The sequence below is a fragment of the Hylobates moloch genome, unplaced genomic scaffold (genome assembly GCF_009828535.3).
Source record: "Hylobates moloch isolate HMO894 unplaced genomic scaffold, HMol_V3 SCAFFOLD_9, whole genome shotgun sequence".
NCBI classification, from domain to species: Eukaryota; Metazoa; Chordata; class Mammalia; order Primates; family Hylobatidae; genus Hylobates; species Hylobates moloch.
Window position 1 is genome coordinate 84,481,479 of NW_026652284.1, and position 23,232 is coordinate 84,504,710.

The 23,232-nt window shown below is 34.6% G+C and overlaps 1 protein-coding gene across 49 annotated transcripts in view; it reads left to right on the forward strand.

The window, feature by feature from the left end:
• The window catches only part of RIMS2 (regulating synaptic membrane exocytosis 2), a 748,462-nt gene that overhangs the window by 626,504 nt on the left and 98,726 nt on the right, over positions 1-23,232 (forward strand). For 32 of the 49 annotated variants that reach the window (XM_058443866.1, XM_032760193.2, XM_032760178.2 and 29 more), the window contains one exon: positions 13,181-13,422. The exons of the other annotated variants lie outside the window; for them this stretch is intronic. In XM_058443866.1, coding sequence (XP_058299849.1) covers positions 13,181-13,422 — 242 coding nt within the window. The remainder of the gene's footprint in view (positions 1-13,180; positions 13,423-23,232) is intronic. 49 annotated transcript variants of the gene reach the window in all.

Sequence of the window (23,232 nt, forward strand, 5' to 3'; positions counted from 1 at the left end):
TACAAAAAGGAAAAATAGAAAAAATTAGTCAGGTGTGGTGGCGCATGTCTGTAGTCCCAGCTACCTGGGAGGCTGAGGTGGGAGGATCACTTGAGCCCAAGAGGTCAAGGTTACAATGAGTTGTGATCACGCCAGTGCACTCCAGCCTGGGTGCCAGAGTGAGACCCTGTCTCCTAACCTCTAAAAAAAAAAAAAAAAAAAAAAAAGAATGCTGAAATGTTGAGATGTACACAGAGAAGCAGCATGCGGTAGGATTTATCACGCAGTTCAGCCAGTTGGATGTCTTATGAGGAGGGATACTCAAAAGTTTAAGATATTTGCAAAAGAGTGATTGAAATGATGGGCTGTGGAATCTAAGTTGGTTAAGTATAAATGAAGAGGAAGGGGCTGACACTTGGAGAAAAAGTGGAGGGCTCAAGGTTCTCACAATGTTGAAGAGTAAAGATAACTAATTGAGCTGGAAGGAAAGGAGACAGAAAGCCTTGTAGCAACCTTCTGGATACTGTTGGGGTAACCTTCTGGATAATGTTGTCCCCATTTTATACAGTATGGAAACTGAGGCACAAAGACTACTTTGATTATTCAGTTACAACTTGATTAGTGTAGCTATGTCTTGAATGTGAGTTTTCTAATTAAATTCAGTTGGCTTACCAGTAGAGAATTACTCTGCCTACTCAATATACAAATCACCCATGTACTTCGTTCAACACTTTTGCCATAAATGTGTTCAGGTTACAGTGGTGACTTTTTTGATGACCCATTTATTGTCTATCTTATGTCTCTACTCTCACTGAGCATTTTTATCCAATTTTAATTAACATTTAGCTAAAAGCAATAATACAACACTTAAATTGTCATCCTTAACAGACAAAAAGGGGTGTATGGGAAAGTCTACATTTTGGAGTTTTGGAATGTTTTCTAGGGATAATCTAAGGAATAAATGGAATTTCCAATTTTAGTAATTATTTACCAACAAAAATGAAGAGTAAATTTATTCACGTGGATTGTGTATAGCATTTCATTTATGCCAAAAGTGTATAACTTTCTATTTAGTGCCAACCATAATATTTGACATTTTGTAGATAATAAATTAGTCTCTTCATAGAATCAACCTAAATGCCCATCAATGATAGACTGGATAAAGAAAATGTGGTACATATACACCATGGAATGCTATGCAGCCATAAAAATGAATTCCATCATGTCCTTTGCAGGGACATGGATAGAGCTGGAGGCCATTATCCTTAGCAAACTAACACAGGAACAGAAATTTAAATACCACATGTTCTCACTTATAAGTGGGAGCTAAATGATGAGAACACATGGACACAGGGGAACAAGACACACTGGAGCCTTTTGGAGGGTGGAGGGTGGGAGGAGGCAGAAAAACAGGAAAAATAACTAATGGGTACTAAGCTTAATACCTGGGTGATGAAATAATCTGTGCAACAAACCCCTATAACACAAGTTTACCTATGTAACAAACCTGCACTCGTACCCCTGGATTTAAAAGTTAAAAAAAATTCAGTTGTACTCATATGTTAACAATAAATAATCTGAAAATTAACAAATTAGTCTATGAAATTAAATTTACTTGTATATGCATTATGATCAGTCATCTGCATTCCAGGATTATTTTATGAATGGTTTTTATTGAATTACATATTTTTCAAATTTGAAATTACCAAAGGTATGGGGGTTATTTGGCTGTAGGAAATCTGAGGGACTGTTTCTTCAAGGCCACAGACCATCTCTGTTTATATAAAATAGCTGCTTCTTCAAATAAATCTAATAAGTTTGTTTATATTTTTAGTAAAGCCTTAATGCCTCCATGTAATTGTAAATATACATAATAATTAGAGTCAACATATCTTAACCATATTCTAGACATTGTGCTAATTGCTATATATATGTTACTTCATTGAGGTTGCTTCGTTAATTCATGAGGATTACCTCATCACAACCTTGAGAGAGTTACATTTGTTTTAAAGATTAACTCATTTGTTCAACATTTATTTGCTGAACACTTACCATGTGGCAAACATTATTTTAAAACCTACAATTTACCAATGAACAAAAGAGGAAAAGTCTTTGTCCCATTTAGCTTACAATCATGTATATAATAAATAGATGGCATATGATAAATAGCAGAAAGGTATATAATCAATAGAAGATACTTAGAAGAGAAGCATAGCTTTATTCTTGACATCCTCACTGAATAGATTGCCTTGTTTATTTGTTCATTTGTAGGTTTGTTTAATGAGATCACAGATGTAACAATGCTTCACATTTATATTAGAAATTCTACATGTTAGAAAAAAATGATTCACCATTTCTTACAAACAATCCAATTATACTCTTTTAGTTATTTTTAAGTGTATAATAAATTGTTAACTATAGTCACCCCGTTGTGCTTTCAAATACTAGATATTGTTCATTCTATCTGATCATATTTTTGTGCCCATTAATCATCCCTATTCTCCCTACCTGCCACTGCCACTACCCTTCTCAGCCTCTGATAACCATCATTCTGTAATCTAGATCCATGGGTGTAGTTGTTTTAATTTTAACTCCCGCAAATAAGTGAAAACATGCAATGTTTGTCTTTCTGTGGCTGGCTTATTTCACTTAACATAATGTCCTCCAGTTCCATCCATGTTGTTGTAAATGATAGGATCTCATTCTTTCATATGGCTGAATAGTACTCCATTGTATGTATGTACCACATTTTCTTTATCCATTCATCTGTTGATGAACACTTAGGTTGCTTCCAAATCTTGGCTATCATGAACAGTGCTGCAATAACCATGAGAATGCAGATATCTCTTCAATTTGGGTGTATATCTCACGATGGGATTTCTGGATAATATAGTAGTTCTGTTTTTAGTTTCTTGAGGAACTTCCAAACTTGTCTTCATAGTAGTTGTACTAGTTTACATTCCCACCAGCAGTGTAAGAGGGTTCCCTTTTTTGCACATTCTCGCCAGCATTCATCACCTCTTTTTTTGATAAAATCCATTTTAACTGGGGTGAAATGATATTTCATTGTAGTTTTGATTTGCATTTCTCTGATGATCAGTGATGTTGAATGCCTTTTCATATACCTGTTTGCCATTTCTATGTCTTCTTTTGATAAATTTCTATTTAGATCTTTTGCCCATTTAAAAATTGGATTATTACATTTTTTCCTGTTGACTGAGCTCCTTATATATTCTGGTTATTAACCCCTTGTCAGACGGGGAGTTTGCAAATATTTTCTCCGATTCTGTGGGTTGTCTTTTCACTTTGTCGTCTCCTTTGCTATGGCAGAAGCTTTTTAACCTGATGTGATCCCATTTGTCCATTTTTGCTTTGGTTGCCTGAGCTTGTGAGGTATCACTCGAGAATCTTTGCCCAGACCAGTGTCCTGGAGAGTTTCCCCAATGTTTTCTTTTAGTAGTTTCATAATTTGGGGTCTTAAATTTAAATATTTAATCAATTTTGATTTGATTTTTGTATATGGCAAGAGATAGGGATCTAGTTTTATTTTTCTGCATATGGATGTCTTGTTTTCCAGCACCATTTACTGAAGAGACTGTTCTAACCTCAATGTATGTTCTTGACACCTTTGTTCAAAAATGACTTCAGTGGAGGTATCTGGATTTGTTTCTGGGATCTCTATTGTGTTCCATTGGTCTATATGTCTGTTTTTATTCCAGGATCATGCTGTTTTGGCTAATATAGCTCTGTAGTATAATTTGAAGTCAGATAATGTGATTCCTCCAGTTTTGTTCTTTTTGCTTAGGATAGCTTTAGCTATTCTGGGTCTTTCGTGTCTCCACACAAATTTTAGGATTATTATTTCTATTTCTGTGAAGAATATTGGTATTGTGTTACAGATTACATTGAATCTGTAGATTGCTTTGGGTAGTATGGACATTTTAACAATATTGATTCTTCCAGTCCATGAACGTGGAATATCTTTCCATTTTTTGTGTCCTCTTCAATTTCTCCTGTCAGTGTTTTGTAGTTTTATTATTGAGATCTTTCACTTCTTTGGTTAAGTTTATCCTAGGCATTTTATTTTATTTGTAGCTATTATACATGAGATTACTTTCTTGATTTCTTTTTCAGATTGTTTACTGTTGCCATATGGAAATGCTACTGATTTTTGTATGTCAATTTTATGTCCTGCAACTTTCCTGAATTTATCAATTCTAATAGATTTTTTGGTGGAGTCTTTAGGTTTTTCCAAATATAAAATCCTATCATCTGCAAACAAAGATAATTTGACTTCTTTCTTTCCAATTTGGATGCCCTTTGTTTATTTCTCTTGTCTGATTGATCTAGCTAGGACTTCCAGTATGATGTTGAATAATAGTGGTGAAAATGGGCATCCTTGCCATGTTTCAGATCTTGCAGGAAGGGCTTTCAGCTTTTCCCCATTCAGTGTGATACTAGCTGTGGGTCTATTTTGTATGGCTTTTACTGAGTTTAGGTATGTTCATTCTATACCCAGTTTTTTGAAGGTTTCCATCCTGAAGGGATATTTAATTTTATCAAATGCTTTTTCAGCATCAATTGAAATTATCATATGGTTTTTGTCCTTCATTCTGTTGATACAATGTATCACATTGATTGATTTACATATGTTGAACCATCTTTGCATAGCTGGGATCAATCCCACTTGGTCATGATGAAAGTTCTTTTTAATGTATTGTTGAATTCAGTTTGCTATTATTGAAGATTTTTGCATCTTAAAACCATGATATGTGCATTCTAACCACTGTATTATTTATAATATTCTCTTGAATATTTTTCTCTCTCTACATGTCATAATTTTTACCCACCATTCAAGACCCAAGTTTATAAAGCTTTTCTCATCTCTGATTCTCAATAGTATCCTTCCCTCCAGTGAAATTTCATAACACTGGGTTTATGTCCCTTTTCTCTGTACTTATAACTTTTCTTTTGCTAATTTGTATAAGCATTTTCACTCATATTTGTACCCCTAAAGCACATGTCCCTTAGATAGTAACTATGTCCCATGTCTTATTTATTGTTCTTATTGACCACAGGGCCAAAGCTACCATTTGCCTAAATGGAGGCTTTGCACAAATTAGAAAAAGTGGTACCTCTAGGTAGATAATTAGAAATGGATACTTGCTTTGAACAGAACAATTAGAGAAAATTCCCTCTTTATGTGAAGAAAAAAATGTTTTCTTCCTTTTTGTCAATTTCAGCCCCCGTATGCCAGAGCATGGAGGGCAGGTACTATTTCAGCCCTCACTTGCTGCCTTGGGACCTAACACCAAGTAGATGCAAGGTAGATGTTTGCTAAAGGAATCAATCAATTTGTGGCAAGATGTTTACTATGGTTTAAATTAGCTGAGTACAGAAATGTTTGAACTAAAAATTCAAGGGGAAAAAGAAACAAAATGGAAACCAGGTCATCTCTCTGAGGATGATTAAAAATAAAGTAGCTGAAATCATCAGAGAAGAGATACAGTTTTTGTAAGATACATGTTATAATGAAGACATTTTAAAATCATAATTTTTGTATACATTTTTATCTTAAATCAACAGAGAAAGCAAGTGACACCTATTTTTGAAACATGCACATTTTAAATGTAGTTTTTGTGCTTAATTGTTTTTAAGAAAGACAAAACATAGCTAGAGACAGTACAGGGACATATAACTAGCATAAAAAAAGATATTGAAAAAATATCATTTGATGATAGACAAATGATTAGGAACCATGAGCATGGTGTGATAAACAGAGAAACATATACTTATGATCTATAAAGTAATACATTTTAAATTTTTCTTTAAAGTAACTTCCTTCAAACTCATGGTGGAGGGAGAGGTCTATTATTCAATAATTTGGTAGAGAATTTATAAATTCAAGAGATAGTAAAGGTTCAATATATAGACAGACTTAAGAGTTTAAATAAACTTTTTATGTTCAGTTAATAAAGGAATATTCCTAGTTTCCTTAAAGATTTAACCTTCATAAATTTATCACTTTTAAGGAAGATAGCCATGATCTCTCCAAAATGCCCTTTGATGTTATATTTGGAGACATAACACTGAGCTGAATCCCAAGTCTCCTGATACAAGAACCTCTGCAATCTATGTTCTCACAGTCTTAGGACAGCTCTGATGTAATATCTGAATAGGCAGTTAAATACGAGTAAGTCACGCAGGCCGTGCATTTCTCCCCACACATGTAGGCCTTATCCTATCTACAATGCTCACCTTCACTTCATTCCATTTATATTTAGTTTTGTAAATTTCCTCTAACAAACATTCTCATTCCTGCCTCAGGATATTTGCACTTGCTCCTCTCTAAGCTCAGAACACGCTTCTTTTATCTGACTGGGTTCATCATTCAGGGCTCAGCTAAATTGTCTCCTCTTCAGAGAGGCCTTCCTTGACAATCTTACTTCATGTCCCCAAACTTTTCAGTCCCTTGTTATTTTATTCCATCTTATTTTCTTCAGATCACATATCACTATCTAAAATTATCAATTATATGTTTACTATCTTTCACTATGACAGTATGAATGAAAGCTCCATGAAACAGGAGCATTCTGTCCTTTTCTATGCTATACCTCTTAATTTTGAGAATAGTGCCTGCTACATAGCCTACTACTTTTAATTTAATTTATTTTTATTTATTTCAATGTAAATATCTTCCTTTTTTTTTTTTTTTTTTTGTGACACAGTTTCGCTCTTGTGCCCAGGCTGGAGTGCAATGGTGTGATCTCAGCTCAACCACAACCTCCGCCTCCCGGGTTCAAGCGATTCTCCTTCCTCAGCCTCCTGAATAGCTGGGATTACAGGTGCCCGCCACCACACCCAGCTAATTTTTGTTATTTTTAGTAGAGATGGGGTTTTGCCATGTTGGCCAGGCTGGTTTCAAACTTCTGACCCCAGGTGATCCACCCACCTCGGCCTCCGAAAGTGCTGGGATTACAGACGTGAGCCACTGCACCTGGACCAAAGTAAATATCTTTCAAATAAGAATGTCCAAATCCCAGGAATGTGACATGTTAAAAGGGAGCAAACTTTAAGAAACAAATCATTTTTTTAAAAAAAGAAATCTTTAATATATTGGAATTCTTGGCATTAACAAGCTCTTGGGAAAGGAATTTTGGAAATTACAGGCCTCCTGGATGCCCGTAAATTATCCCAAGTAAGCAGTGACCTACCTTGTGACCATTGAAATACTGCTTCCTGCCATGAGACCTAAGACTTAAGAACCTTAAACATAGATTAATTACTAATGGGTATAATCAAGACAGATGTTTTTGAGTAAATATACTTTGTTAATTAGCCAAATGTTTCTCCCTAACCCTGGACATTTTGTGGCATAGACACACACACACACACACACACACACACACACACACACACACACCCTCTAATACATTTGGATACTATACTAATACATTCAAGCATATTAACATAATGTATTTATATACAGTACTTTCAATAATGTTAAAAATACTAAACTTTAAATTTCTGTCATCTCCAGAAGTCAAAGAATTAGTATGAAAAACTGTTTTTACATACTCTTCAAAGAGAGATTTTCATTTAACTCAATTAGAGTTTCTTGACATTAGAGTTGACCATTGGAATTTCAGTTGTAAACCAAAACCAAGTTGTTATGAAGCCATATTTGTGTTTTACATGCTGATATTTGCCAGCAAATTAATCAGAGACTATGTCATATCATTTTTGTATCCGCATATTTGTCATAATAGGTATTCAGTAAATCTTTGTTGAATAAATGATTACTACTTTACTAGCCTAAACTCATAGATGGTAATCTGAGTTTAAGTGAAATAAAGTTTATTATGTAGTAAATTAGGATAATAATAACTTCAGCTACCACATTTTAGGAAAGGAATAGTATTTAATATAGAGAAGTTTTTATATAAAAGGAGAACTTTAGACAGAAGCCAGATTTTTTTGTTGCTGGTTTTTTTTCCTGCAAAGAACATGCAAGAAATGGCACTTTAAAATCCAGACATTTATCCAATGACTGCCAACTGGTGCGATGAAGTATGAGTTATAGTAGTAACAGGTATTCAGTTAACTTGTGGCACCTGGCTCAGGAAGCACAACAGTGGGAAGAAAAAGGAAGTAAGCCTTTCAAGATACCATGTTTAGGAGCTTGACCAGTCCTACTGGGTTTGTTTCTAATCTACCAGGAACGCTATTGTCTTCAAACTCTTGAACACTACAAGCCCTATCACCACTTTCTTGCCAAAGACGTTATAAATAGTTTCACTCTTGGAACTATCTCTGTCTACTTTCTATCCTTCAATGTCTTTTCTGTCCCTGTTCCACAGTCCTAATTCTCCATTGTATTGGCTGTTAGGCCTCCATAGAATCACCCCAGTCTTTCATTCCTTGGTAAATTATTTCCAGACTACCTTCTCAGCTCTAATGTGATGAAATATTTGTTTTGGCATGACTATACATTCTTAAGACTCAGAATTTGTCTTTGTCTCATCTTTGCTATTTATTATCTTTAAGCCGAACCACTTACCTCTATTCATTCAAACCTATAAATGAAAACTTTGGCCCTATAGCATATAAACTTCATTTAATTTAATCACATCTTCCAATAATCCCTAATATGCTATTTATGTATTTGGGGAATACTTGTGTTTCACTTTCTTTGTAGTAACTTGTTACCTTTCTCCTAATGATTGACAATACTAGATTTGCCTTTTTCTGTAACCATTCAGGATACAACTTTTCAACAACTATAATTTTGCCATAAATCAATCTCCATATTGGCAGTTTTATATATTTAACTTTGATAACACTAAATATATACAGTTTTTATTGTTTTTCTAAAGCCAAAAATTAGAAATATGCACAAAACAATATTTAGAAATGTAAAAACAGTGTCCTTTTCTAGAACTGAACACCCTATATCAACACTCAATCTATTGTGTAGTAATCTGTTAGGATTAGCTAGAAATCCATACTCTACCTTTAACCCATGACATGAACTAATGTGGGTTGAGTAATTTGACTTACATAGAAGAAGCGATGTTGGACCTTGATTGCTCTTTTCATTTGTCTGTTTTAATTTTTTTTAGTTACCAACACTTTTTATGTTTATTCTGGAAAAAACAAAATAGAAAAAGACAAACTTTTTTTAAAACATAGCTATCAACCAGAAAAAATTAAAATGACTTTTAGCAGACTGGTCACAGTATATCCTTTCATATTTTTGGCTACGTACATTTATATTTTTCCCCTAAAAATAAAATTTTTCTGAACACATAATTTTATTTTTCTTCATATCTCTTCATTCTTCTTTTGTGCAGATGACTGGTACATCATCTCATGAATCTAGGCTTCTCAAATTACTTAGTTTAGCACAAAATATTACTTCTTTTTTTTATAAAACTATTTTTGGATTTCTGTCACTGGAAAAACTCTGGGATTTGAATTTGCATGTGTCCCCTAGTAGTAGGGTAAATCCATATTTGATACATATGTCATCCAAAGCTAAGTTACAGATATCTGCTTCTCCCTCCCCATCCCCCACCATCAAGAATATCTTTTTATGTCCATAAACATTTATGTATAACAGCATTTTCAAAAGCACATTGTCTTTTATTGATGAACATAATTTATTTAAACACTCACTGTTGTTGGACATTTGTAGGTTTTTCCACTTGTTTTGTTTTTGCTATTATAATCAATTGTGCAATAAATATCATTATAGCTAAATCTGTACACATTGCTAAGTTTTCCCTTATGATAAATTCTAAAGTTGAATTGCTAGGTTAAAGTGTAGGCTTGTTTTTTTTTTTTTTTTAAAGCTTTTGACATATATTGCCAAGTTGCTCTTTAGAAATCTATCACTGAAATCCCACTAGAAGTGTTGAAATATACTGTATTTCCAAACCCTTATAAAATTTCTCTTTTAAAAAAATTGCTAATGTAATACATCTTTTCCTAACCACATTGGGCATTTTAAAATATTGCCCATAATTACAAATTCTTTACTCCAAAGTATTTCATAAATCAAGATTCCCAAAACTTTAAACACTTTTTCAAAAATCAAGAGTCCCAAAACTTAAAAAATTTTGGTAGCTTGTGGCCGGGCACGGTGGCTCACGCCTGTAATCCCAGCACTTTGGGAGACCAAGGCAGGAGGATCACCTGAGGTCAGGAGTTCAAGACCAGCCCGACCAACATGGAGAAACCCCATCTCTACTAAAAATACAAATAAATAAATAAATAAATAAATAAATAAATAAATAAATAAGCCGGAAATGGTGGTGCATGCCTGCAATCCCAGCTACCTGTGAGGCTGTGACAGGAGAATCTCTTGAACCCGGGAGGTGGAGATTGCGGTGAGCTAGATCGCGCCATTGCACTCCAGCCTGGGCAACAAGAGCAAAACTCCATCTCAAAAAAAAAAAAAAAAGATAGCTTATTTGCTTACAGCATTTTTTGCTTATTGTTTTAGATGATGTCCAGTGAAGAAAGAAAAGGAACCCTAGCTGCAATCTTTCTCTCATCAAAACACACCACTCTAGTGCTACTATTCATAAACTCATCCCTGGTGGTCTCTAAGTTTCAAGGAAATAAAAAGAGCATCCGTCTTATAAAACTTTTAATAACCCCTTTTGGGCCAGGCTTGGTGGCTCACGCCTGTAATCCCAGGACGTTGAGAGGACCAGGAGAGAAGATCACTTGAGTCCAGGAGTTGAGACCAGCCCAGGCAACACAGTGAGAATCTGTCTCCCCTCCCAAAAAAAAAAAAAAAAAAAAAAGCCAGGTGTGCTGGCATGCACTGTAGTCCTAGCTACTTAGGAAGCTAAAGCAGGAAAATCAAAATCACTTGAGCCCAGGGGTTCGAGGTTACAAAGGGCTATGATTTTTACCACTGCACCCTAGCCTGGGTGACAGAGCAAAACACCATCTCTAAAAAACAAATGAAGAAAAATAAATAAGTCCTTTTGTAAATAATGCTTTAATAAAGTTGTTAGGTTGAAGAGAAGTGCACTTGTTTCAAACAAAGTTCTCATTAAAATATTATTTATCTACAAAATGATGTATCAGTTCCAGTTAGTATTTTATTGTAGTATCTTATTTGATTTGGGTCAAGTTCTTTATGGCCTTGATATTCAAACATAAAAATTCAAATGCAAAAATCACAAGATACAATTTTGTGAGTGTATCTTTGACATCCTTGGTAATTAGTAGATTAGGTGGTTCTTTAGAAGAGTGTATGTTTTGAATGAAAATTTCTTTTTCTTTCTTCTGAGACAGGATCTAACTCTGTCATCAAGGCTGGAGTGCAGTGGCACCGTGTTGGCTCACTGCAGTCTCAACCTCTCGGGCTCAGGTGATCCACCTGTGCCTCTGAAGTAGCTGGGACTACAGGCATGTGCCACCATGCCTGGCTAATTTTTTACTCTTTTGTAAAGATGGGGTCTCACATGTTGCCCAGGCTGGTATCAAACTCCTGGGCTTAAGCAGTTGTCTTGCCTCAGCCTCCCTAAGTGCTAGGATTACAGGCGTGAGCTACTGTGCCCACCCAAAAATTGCTATATAACAGAAACACTAGGTTATTCTGACTATGGAACATAGGCTATATAAAAAGCCTTAGTTTCTGTTAAACTTTGGCTCTTTTAAACTATAACAAGCCTTTTCTTTTTACTTTCTATCAAAATAAAACAAACTTGAAAATTAGTTCAGGATATTACAGAAACATATTCTCATTCTTTTCTCTTCTCTTCTCTTTTCTCCCCACCCCGCTGTGCCTTCTCTCTCTCTCTCTCTCTCTCTCACACACACACACACACACACACACACACTCTAACTCTCTTTGTCCTGTTTCTGACTATGTATGCCACATTTTTTTCTTAAAACAAATGTGAGAGATATAATAGTATACTTCACTATATATTTTTTTAATTTCACACTGGGTCTTTTCCCTCTTAAATACTTTGAGGAGATATTACATAGGTTAATAAAAGTAATATGTGGTTCTAGCCTTTAACCAGATTTTACTCTAGGACAGAAAACACTTTCTTTTTTTTCTGGAAGACCAAGATATTGAATTAGATATAAGAGTTCACCTCAATAGGTTAGTTTTCTAATTCTCATCCTTTAAATAATGTTTAAAGATATTTCTGTTTCTTGATTTTTATTCTTTTTTATTACTTTATGTATTAAACATTCATTATCAGAACCAAAATAAAACTTTCTAATACTGAGTCAAAAATTGATGTGTAAATAAATATTTTCATTCCTGCAAAACAGACTGCTTCCCTCATAGTCCTCCTAGGTTTATGGGGGCTAGGTGGGTAGCCTGCTTCCAGATTCTTCACTTTCTAATCTACCTCCACCATATCCCAGAAGTCCTGGAAAAATCCAAAGTCATTTCTTTAATTACTCCTAGTTGCAGTATTAGTCTTGCAGTAGATTATTAATCAGCTCACATGCCACAGTGATTCATTGATTGCTTTCTGGTGCACTGTCTGGAAAACTGATAATAATTTTTCTTTCTTTCAAAAGAGTGCAAGAAAGAAATCTTTCTTTATTTTTGTAATATAGATTTGTATCAGTAATGATGAAATTAAGTAAAGTGAAATAAAGTATTTTTAAATTCAAAGCTAATGAAAATAGCAAGACTTTTTAGAAAATTTAACCATTATTAGATAAACCTTACTATGAGAAAACTTACAGGGCCACTCTTGAAATGGATACTACATTATTGGCCTCTTTTTTTTTTTGGTAAAATTTTCCCACTTGTCTAATTACTTTTTGAAGGCAACAGTAAAGTAGAGAAGAATGTTTTTGTAAACTTCTCTCTTATGTTGTATGGCTACTTTTAGGTCCTGCAGGACAGCATAGTGTCTTAAACGAACCCACTGATTTTTCACGAATTTTTTTTCCTGTGATCATGCGAATTTGCACTTTGTCTTTGACAGCAGAAATAAAATCATAAATCTGATTTTGCATATTTGCTCTAAGGTTGGCCCAGAGTAGCAAAGCACAATCAAGACCATGGTATTTGAAATTTTTTAAATCTGAAAAATATATTCCATAGATGATATAATTTAATTATACTCCGAATGTTTTATCTAAAATGCATTTTCTGTCTTTTCCTTTTTACTCTTGTCCTCACTTCTAATGATCCATCGGCTGACAGTGTCTTTACATCCAAAATGCAAAGCAGACAAATGGGCATATCAGGGAAGAACATGACAAAAAGCACCAGCATCAGTGGAGACATGTGCTCACTGGAGAAGAATGATGGCAGCCAGTCTGACACTGCAGTGGGCGCCTTGGGCACCAGTGGCAAAAAGCGGCGCTCTAGCATTGGTGCCAAAATGGTAGCTATCGTTGGTCTGTCACGGAAAAGTCGCAGTGCTTCTCAGCTCAGCCAAACGGGTAGGAATTTTAATGTTACTTTTAACTTGATATTTGAGTTGTCATTACAAGATATATTTCTTTTCTCTTACTCATTTTATTGCAGTAATATGTGGATGATGACATGTTCCAGAGGGAAAGGGCATTTTAAACTAGTTAACCTTTCTGAAATCAACAATGTTTTTTCCAGTGATCAATGAGCCTGCTTCCAAGTGAAACTTGGCCAGTGTTCTTAAAATGTAGATAATGTCTTTCCTCCTCAGGGAGGAGTTACGCTGTGACACCCAATTGCCAGCTGCTGATCCTTTGTAAAGATAATCTGAAATGGGAGATATTTGCTTTTCTTTAGGTTCCTCAAGTTGGAACCAGCTAAATTAATTTCCATTCCCAGCAAGATGCTGTGAAGATGACTTCTCATATTTTGTGTGAATAATATAGTTCTTGTTTTGCTGACAACCCAACTTCCTTTTCAGTTTGTAAGCAACATTTACCAGTAGTTATCAATTTTCTCACTGCAATTTTTGTTTCCCTGTTAAAACTTCAAACAGCAATATTCTCCAGCAGCAGGGATGGAGGAATTTTCTGCTGACAGTGAAGATATTCAAAGCTTTGCTACTTTAAAATTCAGTTGCTAAATCACATCTGCAAAAATAAATTATATACAACACTCCTACTCAGAAAAGCCACTGTTAGCAATTAAGAAATTTGTGAATCAAAGCAATGTCTTTTTTCAAATGGGTGTAGATAATTAAACATTAAATCCTTGGTATCTTGGAAATAATAGCGTATCTTCTTCTTAACAAACAAATGCATGTAATATGGTGTTTCTTTTATAGCAAAATAAATATAGGCAGCTGGATTAAATCTAATTTATGTTTGACTACCAGGACTCTTGTACATAGAAGTCAGATATAAATCTACAGCACAAAAGAATTTAAGGTTACATTAATTCCTGGACCCGGCTAATCTTGATTTTTACAAACCATACTTGTGATTCTGTGAATTTAGTCTTATTTAACAATATTATATTGAAATAATTATTTAGTGGTATTTTTTATATTCTGATTGTAACTAAAGATATTTAAAGTGATTTTTGTCATAGGATTTTTTATTTGGTGTTGTAATATACTATTTTGCATTTTAATATATAAATAGAAGTTTAATTTACGGACAGTGGACATACATATCATATTTTAATGATTTTTAAAATTGTTAATATTTATAACTAATTAACTATGTTGTGCTAATATGATACATGTTGGCCTTTTGAAATTGAGGTTTTTTTATACTTCTCTAATAGAAGTTCATTGCATGTTTTTCTTTAAAACTTACAAACATCTGTCAATCTAAAACTTCTCTAAAAAGTAAAGTCTACTAATTTTTTTTAAATTAGGAACCTAAAATGGACGTTAATAGGACTACAAATTAGAAAATATATGAAACTAAATAATTCCATTCACTCAGGGTTCTTATAAGTATTGAGCGCTTACCATGTGCCAGACACATGAAGAAAAAAGTGAATAGGAAATAATTTATAACCCAAGTTGCTTACAGTCTAATAGAGGACAGATACAAACAGATTGCTTCAAGGTCATACACCAGTGGTGAATCTAGAATTACACAGAAGGTACACTGGATGCTCAGAGGAAGGCCACTTGACTCAACCTGGAATTCCAGGAATGAATTCCTGGAGATGATACCTAATCAGAGGTATCATCTCAGTGACTCAAGTGGCTGCTAACTAGGTAAAAGACAATTAGAAAGGTGTTCTAGATAGACACCATAAGAAACAAGGCATAGATCCATGATACGTGCAGGAATGATAAGCAGTTACATAATTTTAACATAAAATATTGGACTGAATAGCTAGAGATGAGGCTAGTAGATAAATAGAGACCAGGTCATAGAGCATCTCAGATCATAATTACAGATGATACGAAGTTTTAAAAGGTTCTCAGTAGAGGATTGATATGGTCATAATTGTATGTACTTTATGTATAGTTTTTAGGCCATTCAGGCTGCCATTTGTTTATGTAACAAATAATTTTTGAGTACCTATCATTTGCCAGGGACTATCCTAAAGAAAACAGAAGACAGAAATCCTTCTTCTCTTGGGGCTTATATTCTAGTGGGGCTACATTAAAGAGGTAAACTTAAGTCCACACCTGGAAAAGAACGTTTAAGGATGAATTACAGAGAAGTATGATAATTCAGACAAAAGATAAGATCCTGAACTAAGCCAGTTGTAATAAAGATGGAGAGGGGATGATAGATTCAGGGAATTTTTAAAGAGCAAAATTAGTAGTCATTTACCTGATTAAGTGACTGATTGGATATGCGGAGGCGAAGGAGAGAAAATTCTAAGATGACTCCCATATTTCTGACTTGCATCACTGAGTGGATGGTAGTGCCATTAATGGATATTGGAAGTATAAGAGGAGTGGTCGCGGCATGGTGACTGATGCCTGTAATCCCAGCACTTTGGGAGGCCAAGGCAGGCAGATCACTTTGAGGTCAGGAGTTTGAGACCAGCCTGGGCAACATGGCAAAACCCCATCTCTACAAAAAATAGAAAAGTTAGCCCTTCGTGATGACTCATGCCTGTAGTCCCAGCTACACTGGAGGCTGAGGCATGAGAATTGCTTCAACCTGGGAGACAGAGGTTACAGTGAGCCGAGATTGGCTGCTGCCCTCCAGCCTGGGTGACAGAGCGAGACTCTGTTCTGAACTCCCCCCACTCAAAAAAAAAAAAAGAGATATTGGGGAAAGAGGAAGAGGGATGAGTCTTTGATTTACGAAATTTTGAATTTGTGATATCTGTGAAAATTTCCAAGTGGAAATGTCTAGAACATTTAAATAAACACTTTTGAAGCTTGTGTCAGAACCAGGGACATAAATCTGACAGTTATAAAGTTTAGGTAATACTTAAACTCATGAACATGGCTGATATTGCCCAAGAAGAATGATACAGATAAAACAGCAGTAGGCCAAGACAATGCCCTGTGGAAGATTAGCATTTTAGAATTGCACGGGAGGAAGAGCCCAAGAAGAAGAAGAAGAAGGAACAATCACAAAGAAAAGACCAAAATTATGAGAGGATAGTATCACAGAAATTAAGAGTGTAGATTAATTCAAAAACAGAAGGGTCAGTATTTCTCAATGATCAATTTCATGTCTTTACATGTTTGGCATAACTGTCCCATCTATCTTTCTTTGATTGTATTTGTATTACAAAATTATACCTCTATTGACCATACATTGAGATTCTGTAACAACACTTATTTGGTTTTCATGTATGAGTAGTTATAGGTTTTTATCTCAAAAACATTGTGATGTTGGTAGATTTAAGAAATGTAGTCTTGTTTCTTGTTATATCATAAAGTTCCTTCCTATATATTACATAGCAAACGATAAAGTCTCTTTGTCACTCTCTTCATTACTATTCAGTGACATTATAATGGGTACATTTTTAATCGTTCTTAAAATTTGCAGTTATTCACACCTACTCACCTAATAGATTTGACTTGCTGACAATAGAATTCAGATTATCTCTCATTTTAAAGCCCAAGTTTAACTGTAGCATAGCCAACAGGGATTGTTTTACAATTACTGGATTTCAAACTTCCAGTGGGTTTCTAAGTTTTGTATTTGTGTGCATATGTATATGTGTTCAAAATAAGGTTTTAATTATGCTTTATTTTCTTAAGAAAAAAATGGAATCATAAGCTCCAAAAGTATTTGAAACAAATCTTCAAGTTTCAGTATTTGAGCATATGATCTAGTAGCTTAGATATTAAATTATCAAAAGTCATTATCTACAATAATGAACTAGTTTTATAATGCTGGATCTTATAATAGCTTCTTTCTTCAGACATAAATATATAAGATGTATTGAGTAACTTGCCTGAAACAAAGAAATTCTTTGTGTGTTTTCAGCTATATGTTTGTATTTTCAAAGACTTGTTTAGTATTCTCTTTATTTTCCTGGTCTCTATGTGAAGATTTATATGTAATTAAGTTAAAGAGTCATCATGTGATGAATGATTATCATAATGATTTCAATTTTTTGAGATGGTATTTACTATTGTAAAAATAAATGTTATCGTACCACCATGGATTTCAAGATCAGACAAGACAACTTACCTCCCTTCTGAAGAGTAGAAACTCAGCAAAACGGGGTCTTCCTAAAGAATAGTGAGATGATTCTGGATGATATCACAGTAATTATATGTAAATAATAATTGGCAAAGGAGAAACCTTTTATAAAGCTTTGTTGACCAACACACATAAAGGCTAAGTTATATCTCTCTTCTGTCACACTATTTGTATATTCCATTGCCTGTTAATTGGAAACTCAACTTCTAAATCACTGTTTCTAAAGAATTGAGTATGACTTGATAGGCATCATAACCTAGTAGAGTGCATATAGAGGGAATAAGGAGACTTGAATTCTATTGCTTACTCTGAGTTATATATTAAATATGGACTCTTTAAAAACTTACCCGGCAGATCTGAGTCATAGTATGTCTGTCTGACTGATGGAATTGACACATGCTATCCTAACAGCATTTCTATAAAGATAATATTTTTAAATGTATGAAAAGCACATTAAAATCACATGGTAGATATAAGACATCAGTAGTGCATTCAGCCTCATGGGGGAATCAAGAGTTCTGTTTTAGACATGATTTTGATTTTGAGATGTCTATTAGACATCTAAGTGCAGTTGTTACATGATTAAGTGAACAGATGAATTCAGAGCCCAGTAGATCAAAGCTAAGGATGTAATTTAAGAGTAATCTGCAGGTAGCATTTGAAGCCATAGAACTGGATAAGATTATTTATGGTGACTTGAATCAAGAAGAAAACTAAAGATTGAGCCCTAAGACATTCGACCATTTAGAGGTCAGGAAGAAGAAGAAAATTCATTAGAGGCTTAAGAGAAAGCAACCATTAAAGGAAAAATAAAAAAAGGATATCTTAGAAACCAAATGAAGAAAATATTTTAAGAAGCAGGACGTGATCAACTTTGTCAGGGGCTCTGATAGGTCAAGTAAGATGAAGACTGATAATATACCATTGGATTTGGCAAGATGGAGAAATTTGGTAAACCTTGACAAACCTTGCAGTGGTGGACAAAGCCTGATGGGAGCATGTAAAGAAAACAAAGAGGTGAGTTAGAGTCAGTGAGAATAAAAATATGAACACCTAACACTTTTTAAGCACTTATTATGTGCTAGACACAGTTCAAAGCATTTACATGTAAATCATTTAAACCTCACAACAAAGTTATGAAGGAGGAATGAGTTATTATCTCCATTCGATAGATGGGGGAAAAAAGTAGGGAGACAGGAAATAAATTCCCCAAATTTACCCAGCTAATGTCATGGGTAGAAGTTGGAATTTGAATCCAGACAATCCGGATCTGGAGACTTCGCTTTTAATTTTTCTGTTGCAGTCTAGAATAGCACTGTTAAATAGAACTTTTGGCAGTGATGGCAATCTCCTATATCTGCACTGCCCTGTACAATATGGTAGCACTAGTCACATGTGGCCATTGAACACTTGAAATGTGACTAGGGTAGCTAAGTTAACTGGAGTTTTAATTCTTTTACATTTTTTATTAAATTATTTTAAATTTAAATAGGCACATGTGACTAGTGATTACTGGACAGCACAGTTAAAAACAATTCTTTCTGGGATTTTTTTAAACAAATGAGAAATAGAAACTTTAAAATAGAACTATAACTTGAGGGAGAGAGAATCAAAGAAGAGCTTTGTTTTTTAAAAAGAGGGACTTACTTGTGGGAACAATTGGGTAGGTGAGGAGATCTAGAACTTAAGTGGAGATCATTGGTTGTAACCTGTGGTCACTGAGGCATCTATGCTCTTTTCATCTTGTAATAATTTATAAGCTCACACAGTACTTTAAAGTAACTGTTGTTATAACAGTTAGCAACTGTAATCATTTATTCATCTATCTCTTGCCTAAACTGTTTTTCTTGTTTAGTTTATCCTTCTCAGTTTCTAGTATTGTATCACATGGTGATCCTCAATGAAAGGGCCATGAATTCCATGAGGCTACATGATTCACTTCCCTGGGGAATGGAAAGAAATAGTAGAACTTACTTTTATTTTTTTAATCTAAAAAACAAAAAAGAAATTGAACTTTACAAATATTTAATATATGGCTTCACCTAGTATTCTCAATCTAAATGCCAGATGGTCTCATGCCTTTCTGGGGGTGTTAGGTTTTTTTTGTTTGTTTTTTGTTTTTTGTTGTTTTTTTGTTTTGTTTTTTGAGATGGAGTCTCGCTCTGTCTCCCAGGCTGGGATGCAGTGGCGTGATCTCACCTCACTGTAAGCTCTGCCTCCCGGATTCACGCCATTCTCCTGCCTCAGCCTCCCGAGTAGCTGGGACTACAGGCGCCTGCCACCACACCCGGCTAATTTTTTGTATTTTTAGTAGAGACAGGGTTTCACCGTGTTAGCCAGGATGGTCTCCATCTCCTGACCTCGTGATCTGCCCGCCTCGGCCTCCCAAAGTGCTGGGATTACAGGCATGAGCCACTGCGCCCAGCCTTGGGGGTGTTAGCTTTAACTACACTAACAATGAAAAAATAGGAAAGTGGCTTAAAAAGATTCTTGCGATGAAACTGTGGTTTGAATATGATACTAAGTTTGCAACTTTTACTCCTAGTTAAGCTCTTCATCAGCCCCCAATAAAGACAATATGACACTTGAAGATCTGACAAGAAGTTTACCAAAAAATTCTAAGTTATCAAAAAGATGAATAAAATATGGATTTACATCTACTATTATTAACAAGAAACCTTACCCTAGGTTTATACTTTACATGGCCTATGGTGTGTCTTTGTGATGTTTCTTTTTCAACTATGACATAATTAAAACTAAATATGAGAAAACTGAATTTGGAAGCCAACCTTCAAAATACTGTATTTACCTAACATACATTACCTGCTGTAATATATACAAACCCTGAAAACTTAATACAAAAGTTCATTTATTCATCAGATATCAGTCCAATGTAGATATTTCCAGTAGGCAGTGGCCTTTTCTGTAGTCATCCAGGGCTCAAGACTTTTTTCATCTTGTGGGCTTTCCCTCTTAGAAGGCCTTAGAGCTCTCTCTCTTCAGCCACTACCTGGGAAGTTTTTATGGACAGGAATTGGAAATGGTGACATCACTTCTGCTTCTATTCCATTGGCTGCTTAGTCAGAAGGCTGATACTGGAAAATGGGACATTGGGAAATATAGCCTTAGAGAGTGCCCAGGAAAAAGAGCAAACAGGTTTGATAAGCAAACCACAATCTAATACTGCCACACAGCATTAAGCCACTGTTTTCAGAAATTATAAGGCACTTTACTTCAAATATGTTTCCTGAGAGCATAAGTCTTATTTTATTATTTAAAATAACTATTTGCAAATATTTATTGAATTTTAATCACCTTTTAAAATATCTACATATATTTTATGTATTGTAAAAGTGTAGTAGAATATATGTATCATTTATAAATAAATTTTTACAGAACTAGAAGTGAGATTTTTAGAGGTTTAAAACTACTGACCTAGTATGTAATAGCGCTAAGTGGATGTTTGCTAAGGAAACATAGAGAAACTCAATTGCTGGCCAACTGACTGTAATCCTGGATCCATCCTTCCTAATGCTTATTTTTTTGGACAGCATTCAGAGCAGGCATACAGAAAGTGACTTGATGTATGCCCTATTAATACACAAGCATACATTAAATACAATAATATCTGTGGAAACAACTAAGTAATAAGAATAAAAGAGATGTTAAGTAATAGTATTATCTTTTCACATCATCACAAATCTCAAACTAACCCTATAGGATACGGCATGTTAACATAGGATTCTAACAATGTGCCTTTACCACTAAATTTAGGCATATTTCTTGCCTTTAAAATTATAACAATGTTTTAGCCCTTATAATATTATCATTCATTATTTAAAAATATTGAATCATGCTACTATATGTTATTTACTAACTTCAAGTGGTTCAAGTATCGTAGATGAGGTAAACAAAACATTTTCTGTAAGGGAAAGCTGGTGTTAATATATCATAAATTGTGTTAAGGTACTTACATAGCATCTAGGCTCAGCATGTAGCCAAGAAAGATAGCAGTTTTATTGTTCATGGAAACTAATTTAGCATTTCTTAAATTTGAATTGGATTTCATATTTTTCTTCTAAAAAACATATTTTTCTTCTAAAAAACATATTTTTAAAATACTTTTAATTGTGGTAAAATACACATGACATAAAGTTTACCCGTTAACCATTTTTAAGTGTACAGTTAAGTGTTATTAAATATGTTAATTATGTTGTGCAACCATCACCATAATCCATCTCCACAACTCTTTTCAGTTGCAAAACTTAAACTATGTATCCATTAAGCAATAACTCTTCATTCTTCCCTCTTCCCAGCCCTTAGTAACCACCATTTTACTTTGTCTTTGTGAATTTGACTGCTCTAGATATTTCTACCCATCAGAATTTGCTTCTTTTTTATGAATGAATAATATTCCATTATGTGTATGTACATGCATACACCACATTTTGTTTATCCATTCATCTGTCAGTAGGCACTTGGGTTCCTTCACCTTCTGGCTATTGTGAATAATGCTACTATGAATATGGGTGTACAAATATTTCTAACAGGCCCTCCTTTCAATTATTTTGGGGATATACCCAGAAGTGGAATTGCTGGATCATATGATAATTTTTGTTTTTTGAGGAACTGCCATATTGGTTTTCTAATTATTATTATTATTATTATTATACTTTAAGTTCTAGGGTACATGTGCACAACGTGCAGGTTTGTTACATATATATACATGTGCCATGTTGGTTTGCTGCACCCATCAACTCGTCATTTACATTAGATATTTCTCCTAATGCTATCCCTCCCCCAGCCCCTTACCCCCCAACAGGCTCCAGTGTATGATGTTCCGCTCCTTGTGTCCATGTGTTCTCTTTGTTCAACTCCCACTTATGAGTGAGAACATGCAGTATTTGGTTTTCTGTCCTTGTGATATTTTGCTGAGAATTACGGTTTCCAGCTTCATCCATGTCCCTGCAAAGGACATGAACTCATCCTTTTTTATGGCTGCGTAGTATTCTGTGGTGTATATGTGCCACATTTTCTTTATCCAGTCTATTATTGATGGACCTTTGGGTTGGTTCCAAGTCTTTGCTATTGTGAATAGTGCCACAATAAACATATGTGTGCATGTGTCTTTATAGTAGCATGATTTATAATCCTTTGGGTATATACCCAGTAATGGGATTGCTGGGTCAAGAGGTATTTCTAATTCTAGATCCTTGAGGAATCGCCACACTGTCTTCCACAATAGTTGAACTAATTTACACTCCTACCAACAGCGTAAAAGCATTCCTATTTTTCCACATCCTCTCCAGCATCTGATGTTTCCTGACTTTTTAATGATCGCCATTCTAACTGGAGTGAGATGGTATCTCTTTGTTGTTTTGATTTGCATTTCTCTGATGACCAGTGATGATGAGCATTTTTTCATGTGTCTGTTGGCTGCATAAATGTCTTCTTTTGAGAGGTGTCTGTTCATATCTTTTGCCCACTTTTTGATTGGGTTGTTTCTTTTTTCTTGTAAATTTGTGTAAGTTCTTTGTAGATTCTGGATATTAACCCTTTGTCAAATGGATAGATTGCAAAAATTTTCTCCCATTCTGTAGGTTACCTGTTCACTCTGATGATAGTTTATTTTGTTGTACAGAAGCTCTTTAGGTTAATTAGATTCCATTTGTCTAT